The 7,383-nt window shown below is 47.6% G+C and overlaps 1 protein-coding gene across 1 annotated transcript; it reads right to left on the bottom strand.

The window, feature by feature from the left end:
- Nucleotides 1–130: 130 nt before the first annotated feature.
- LTC4S (leukotriene C4 synthase) lies at nucleotides 131–7,383 on the bottom strand (the record flags this gene model as incomplete). The annotated part of the gene is made up of 4 exons (XM_010284394.1): nucleotides 7,326–7,383; nucleotides 2,482–2,581; nucleotides 511–581; nucleotides 131–283 (listed from the first exon to the last, which is right to left on the bottom strand). Coding segments are annotated over exons 1-4 (382 nt in total), but the record flags the coding sequence as incomplete, so codon positions are not given.

Here is a 7,383-nt window from a genome sequence, read left to right as displayed (position 1 = left end):
TCATTCTGCCCTAGCCATTTGAGTATCGTCTCGCAGCTCAGCTTCAGCGTGCAGCTTCCCCGGCGCAGCGGGAAGCAGCAGCCTCCGAAGCAGAGAGCCACGCTGCCCCGGCACCACGCGCCAGCCTGACCTTGACCGAGAGAAGCAGCGTGGGGGGTCGGCTGGGCACCGGTGGAGGAGCGCGGGCTGCCGCCGCCATCAAACCTCTCCTCCTGGCCGGAGACCAGCGCGGCTGCCACCAGCAGCTTCACGCAGGCTGGAGTTGGGGTGCTCCTCGGTCCATCTGGCCAAAGAGGAACGTTGCTTTTCCCCAAGTAACAGTCTCACAAGTACAGAGAGGACGTACCTGAGTTGCAATGGGATTTAAATTGGGATTTTTTTTGGTTTAGAATAGAATATTTCAGTTGGAAGGAACCTACAACAATCATCTAGTCCAACTGCCTGAGCAATTCAGGGCTGACCATGTGGTGCACGTGGTTTGGGTTGGGGTTCCCCCCGCACCCCTCTTACCTTGATGGAAGAAGATGCCAGCAACCCAGAGGAGTGAGACGAAGATCGGGAAGTACTCTGAGCAATTCGCCCTGGTGAGAACCAGAGAGGAGAGTTAAAACCGACCACAGATGAGACTTAACACCGCATCCTCGTAGGTCAGTCAGAGACCGGTTAACCGAGGCCAGAGAGGTGAGCTGGAAACGCACATCGGAGCAAACTGAAAGCGCCGATAAGAGACATTGCTGTGCTGTGCTGGAGAGAAAGGGCCTTTTCTGTGACCAAGGACACCCAGTATCTGTATTTTAGAGAAGAAAAGCACCCAAACAATGCACAGCCTTCACCTCACCCGCATTCATGTGGACCCTGCAACAACGAGCCGTGGCCACGATGGAGATTTATCTTTGCCGGACCCTCAGCAGGCTCCGTCCTCGGCCGGCACACAGTGCCTTCACAGACATCCAGTGCAGCTGCGGCTCAGAAGCTGCAAGGGTAGAGGTTCCCTGACATCATTTAAGGAGCGTTCCCTTCCCCTTGGGTAAGCACAGCTCAAATTTGGGTGTCACACAAGTTATGCTCCAAGAAGGAGCTTTCTCCCAGATGTAATCCAGCAGAAGGGAAGGTGATCAGATCTGCAGCCAGGTTTTCTTCCTTCCTTTTTCTTTTAGTGACAAAAATAGGGATTTTCTGCAAGAAAGGATGATGGGAGCTGTGCTATTAAAGATGATGGTTTTGTTTCTCGATTTCTCCTACATTTTACCATTCCCTAGGCAATTTAATCTTACTTTTGGCCAAAAATTTACCAAGCCTCAGGGAATGCAGCCAGATTGGGAGCTGGAAAAAGTCTGAAGAACCTTATGCTTCAAATGCAGTTTGAGCCTCAGCGAGGGGAGGCTGCCAGGTTTCCACGAGTGAGTAATAAATCAATAACTTTCTTACCTTCTTTTTTTTTTTTTTACTATATCAAAACAAATTATCCATTTGTTTTCTTTCCCACAGGGAAAAGGATAAAGGGAGGAAAAAGCCCACAATGAAGAAATACCTTCTCAAACCCAAGTTCCCTGAGGTCTCCTGCTCTGCAGAACATAGCGGAGAGCTTCCCGATACGCCACAGCCCACAGCACGACTCGGTTAACGCACAGGCCAGTATTTAATTAAAAGCCTCATCAAGAGCTGCCCAGCCAGCCAGGGCTGACGCCTCCCATGCAGGCTGGCCTTTCACTGCATCGCAAAAGCGCCGAAGCGGGTGTTTTTGTCAGTCCACAAACGTTTCCTGCAAGCTGGCAGGGAAACGCAGCTGCTTTTTTCAGGGTTTAGTGCCATGCTCAAACTACCCTCCAAAGCAGCTCCGGCCAATTCCTTTCAGTCGCTTATGAAACAGCACGACTGAGATGAAAGACGGAATCTGGTGCTTGCTGGAAGCCAAAGGGATCTGTGAACGTTTCCAGTTTAGCTCCAGCATTGCGCTCTCCATAGGAACAGAGGAAAAAGCAACAGCCCTCGGCATGGGCCCGCAAGTGCCGACTTTCACAGTACAACGGCTTAAAAAAAGAAAAAAATTAAAATGTCCTCATAGCTGGTTCTGCCAGCAAAGCCCTTTGCTTCAATTCAACAGCAAAATCTTACAAGCAAATATTAGGTTATTAATACAGCTTCAGCTACTCTCACAATTTGGAGCCAACATTACTGTTAAACTTAATGATTATAATGCTTTAGTGCTCAGCACCTCTTCCATACAGCCACTAATTTGTAATTTGGCTGCCTCTCACGATGCCAGAAGGAGGATTATCATGGATGGACAGAAACACTCCAGCCAAAGTGCTCCAAATCAAAACTCAGACTTCCGCACGCAAAGCATTAAAAAAAAAAAATTCTAGTATCAGAAGCAATAAGTGAAAAGGTGACTTGAGGGTGACTTCAGCCTTCCCTGGTAGTGACATTTGACTCGAATCGTATCCAGATGGAGTCACCAGAAAAAAGTCAAAATCTTACTGAGCTCTGAAGATCCGCTCAAATTCAGGGTGACCTGTTGTCTCGGGAGGGGAGATCTTGTACTTCCGTCGGGCATAGATCACCTGCAGTGCAAAATAGGCTAAAAAAAGAACATCACAGGAAGGGTAACAGTCCAGCAGCATTTTATTTAGTCAAGCTTTATCTAGCTTAGAATCAAGCAAGCGGTTAGAGGAAAAGAGCTGATATTGTCTAGATCCATAGTCCAGGGCTGTTCACGCACGACCTGGAATAAACGTGCCTTTTATTTCAGGCTCGGTACTTTGAATTCACATTTGGTTATCGTAGCAGAGCACGCGTAGCGCGGAGCTGACGTGCTGGCTGGTGCTTTGCATAGTCTCACGCCCAGCGTGCGGCAGCGGAGCCCGTGGTGCTGCTCCCCGAGAGATCAAACCCGCCCGGGAAGGCCAGCAACGCACAGGGAAACCTTGCAGAGTCCACATCCCACCACAGAATTATGATTCTTTTTTTTTCTGTATTCAGAGTACCAGTACCCCTTCAGCCGGTCTGATGGGAATAACGTTTAACACCTCCCGCTACACCCAGTGGGCGCAAAGCTTTTGTACAAGGGTGGCACCGCGTCACGGAGCGGCATCTGAACAAGCCAGTTAGAGACGCCTGTGACCGAGGCACGGCAAGGAAACGGGGAAGGGGGTGATTATTTCTTCCGCTTCGTTAGCCCCAAGGCTTGAGCAGCTCAAGGAGCAGACGCGCTGCCAGCGGCTGCCTGGGCCAAGTCCGGGCCGAGGAACTAACTCGGTGTCTGCTGCATCGCTCCCTTGAACATTTGTAAGGGACACGGAAAGTCACTTCTTAACGGTGAAAACTTGTTAACATGAAGATTCGGGCTGTTTCACTATTTGATGAAAGTTCTACTCCCACAGGTGATTGCTGATGTTTCAAGGATTTATCTTTTAGGTGCACTACTGTGCTGTTGCCTTTATGGAAAATGAAGATTTTTTTTCATATAAAAGACTACATTATAAAAACAATTACTTCGGTGGCTGCGGCAGCCTGCTGCTAAGCGAGTCACTTGGATTAGCAAGGTCTTAATGTAGCAACATTTCCAGAATGTTGAACAGAGAGACAAGGAGCCAGGCTGCAAGGACTGCCTTGTGGACTGTCTTATTCTAACAAAGAAGATAAAAGCAGAACAGCGGGAGAGAGAAGGAAAGGAGGGACAGATGTTGCAAGATTAAAGACAAGACAGATCTATGCATGCCTGCAGAAAAGCATTAGAACATATATAGAAGAAAAGGGAATTAGAAATGTAAATAATCTGATTCTGTGTGACCTGCGTATTACACAACATGTTATCCACTTAAACACACAGACATTCATTTAAGAAAACATCCGCGTGTTCTAGTGTCTTAACCACCGCGTGCAGTGACCCACTTCTAAACAAGAGGTGCTGGGGGGGAAGATGGGGAGGACCAGGTTTGCCCTTCCCCGCCCGAAGCACCCCGATTACGGCCGAGGGTGAGGATACCGTCCTGCCTGCGAGACGCGGCGGGACGCAGGAGCATCCCCTCTGGGAAGGCGGCTGGGTCCGCAGCAACGCACAGCCGGCGGCGCAGCGGCGGCTGGCAGAGCCCGCGGAAAAAGATGACGGCAGCGTGACCCGTCCTGTTACCTTCACGTCACATAAACACATCTCTCCTACGCAACTGCCCTGGCTTTGGCTGGGCTAGAGTTAATTTTCTTCCCAAAGGCTGGTATTGTGCTGTGTTCTGGATTTCGGATGAGAATAATGTCGATAAGAGCGGCCAAGGGCTTTCCATCGTCCCGTGCGCTGGCCTGCCAGCGAGGGGACTGGGGGTGCACGGGGAGCTGGGAGGGGGCACAGCCGGGACAGCTGACCCAAAGCGGCCCAAGGGATATTCCGCACCATATGACGTCACACTCTGTATATAAACTGGGGGAGCGGGACGGGGAGGCACCGCGGCTCGGGAACTAACCGGGCATCGGTCAGCGGGTGGCGAGCAGCTGTGCTGTGCATCACTTGTTTTGTATATTCGTTCATCATTACTATAATTGTTTTTATTTTCCTGTCCCATGAAACTGTCTTTATCTCAACCCAGGAGTTCTACCTTTCCCCCCCCCCCCAATTCTCTCCCCGTCCCGCTGGCGTTCGCAGGGGGAGCGAACGGCTGTGTGGTTCTTTCAGCTACCTGCTGGGTTAACCCACAACAGCAACTATTTAATGCTCTGAGAGTCTCATCCCAGCCACCTCTCAACAAATGGACTGAGCTAAGGCTTCTGCATCGTCTCTTCATCCCATCTGCACCCTTCCTAACGTAGCATCCTTGTGACTGATGAACATGGTAAGAATAATTTCAGACCCAACCTCTCCATCAACTCTATGCTTAACATCTTGCTTGTATACGGGGACAAGTCCTGCAACAGATCCCTTACGCTTAGGGATGGATAACGTATGAAACAACCACGCAAGAGCAGCGAGAGCCTTTTGGAGGGTGGCTAGTTGTCCTCCAAACCGGGCGTACGGGTGAAGCGTTGAGGATGAAGAATCACCCTCCAAATGCCATTTGCAGAATGAGGTGTTGGAAAAAACCACACTGCATAAGCCTTCTCAGCATGGACTTCCAGGGAAAAAAGATCAATCTACGCCACAGCGCCTTTAAAACTATTTTTTTTTTGGTGATTCATGTCTCAAGGTTGAATTCCTCTGTGGATTCCCACATGGCTCACAGGGGCTGAGCTCTCTCTGCACTTTATTCCTTGGTAAAAGTACCAGCCAAACCTTCATTCTCTATTTGATTATGTCCACAAATTTGTCAAACCATATCATAGCCAATATCTGCCACATTTGAGTGAACCTGGCCAACCAGCTCTGTGGGGACCGACAGACAGCGGCACTGCATAGGCTTTATTTCCTTTGAAGCCGTAATAAAAAGGGGAGGGAGGAAGAAACAAAACTGAAAAAACCCCAAACAACTGTGGTAGCATTGTTCTGCCCTCAGGTACAGCCTTCAACACAGGGCAGGGGCACATGCCTACAGAGCACTAAGCTCAGAGCTTTGCTAAACTGGGCATAACTAAATTAGAAAGGGGAAAGTTACTCGAAATAATATGGAAACTGTGGGCTCCCAGAAAATTAAGAAGAAAATAAAAATAAAAATCAACTAACCCTGTACTAAGGTCAGCCATTAAATTATGTCTCCTACATCAGGACGCGATGGAAGAGTATTTGTACGTATAGCGCACGTCGGTGTTTCAGTGCTCTGCCTTAGAATGAAGCTCAGATCCGTAACTCACGTACAGAACGTCCTTTCAAAACGTGCAAGAAAAGCTACTGCGCAGCTCTGAAGCAAAGTGACATTAACAGATATTTCTTACTAGTAGAGCGAAAGGAAATGTAGTACTTTGTAATTGCTCCTTGGCTTCCCATGCAGAGACCATAAAACGCAACTATTTGTCCGATCTAATGTAGATAAGAGGGTGCCAATGCTTGCTATTTATCTGCTGGCTTCACACCGATGTATAGTTTGCATAGCATGAAATTAAAACGCCTAAGGCTGCAACCTTTAAAAAACACTTGGAAGTTCTCATAAAGCAGTAATATTTGAGACAAATCTGCTATCTAGGGATTTGCTACTGAGGGTTTCCAAAGGGAAAGGGCTTAGCAACATTTCCATAACTCAATTTCAAGTTTTCCTCACGTCTCTCTTCATGCATTAAATGCTCCCTCCATCCCCACTTAGTTTAATAATAAAAAATGTGTAAGACAAAAGTATCTTCCATTTGTAGCTGCTGATAGTTCTTTGTAAATCGTTTGAGGGAAACTACTGATAATTCAGAAATCTTTAACTCTATTATTCAAGTAGCATATCTCTGTTTCAAATAACGCTTATATTAAGAGATTTATCATCTGATGGCTGAAGGTACCTCAGGCTGCTCAGAGATTCACAGCCATTTGTAAGCGAAGAGGTGCGATAGCTCCACAGTGAATTAATTCAGTAACAAAACACCCCCACAAACCAGCCTTCTCTCATAGAAACGTGAAGGTTTTAATAAACCGGGGGCTCCGTCCCCACCCCAGGCAGGGGCAGCGTCCCCTTCCATGACCCTCCTGAAGCCCAAGGGGAAGAAGCCTTTGCCCAAAGGACCCACAACTAAACACACGAGGTAGAGCTTGGCAACACTGCTTCTTTCTAAGTAGTCTAAACCAAACACATCTATTTAAATCATGCGAAGTCGCCGAGTTTCTTTGAAGATGTCTGCATCTATTTCTGACCCAGAAGGGCTTGCAGCATTAGTTTCCAAATTACTGTCTGTGTGCTGTCAACTCATCTTGCCATCCGCTCCACGCAGCTAAGCTATATGAATTGAACACATAGCGATACCGGTCGCAGAAATACATGTGTACACGGCACTCTTTTCTATATACATACGATGTACGTCTGTACACTGATCTCTTCATCAGCATATTTATTAACCTGCCTTTGTTTTGGCTATCGCCAGCCACTCCAACTTACAAATTATCTGCCAAAATTCAGTCACAGCAAGTATTTTAAAGACATTCTATTGTTGAAATTGTTTTAAGTTTAAAAGTAAAACTTAAATTTCACACCCTTCTAGGATGCTGGCTTTGAGGCTTGCGTATCGTTTTAGTCCCTATTAGAGAACGAACGTGCTCAGGCACGACACTTCCACCGTGAATGGCCAAACCTTTGCGTCATCTTACCACGTTGGAAAACAGCAACTTTCATTCCACAAGAGACTCCAAGCAAAATACAGGAACCAAGTTCCACAAAGTTTCATATAATCAGCTTAACGCTACCTAGCATTATATAAAGGACATTTACCTTGCTCCAGGACTCCCAACACTGTGACAGTGGCCAGCAGGTCTACCTGATTTCTCAT

The sequence above is a fragment of the Phaethon lepturus genome, unplaced genomic scaffold (genome assembly GCF_000687285.1).
Source record: "Phaethon lepturus isolate BGI_N335 unplaced genomic scaffold, ASM68728v1 scaffold303, whole genome shotgun sequence".
Taxonomy (NCBI): Eukaryota; Metazoa; Chordata; class Aves; order Phaethontiformes; family Phaethontidae; genus Phaethon; species Phaethon lepturus.
This window is presented reverse-complemented; position numbering and strand designations above follow the sequence as displayed.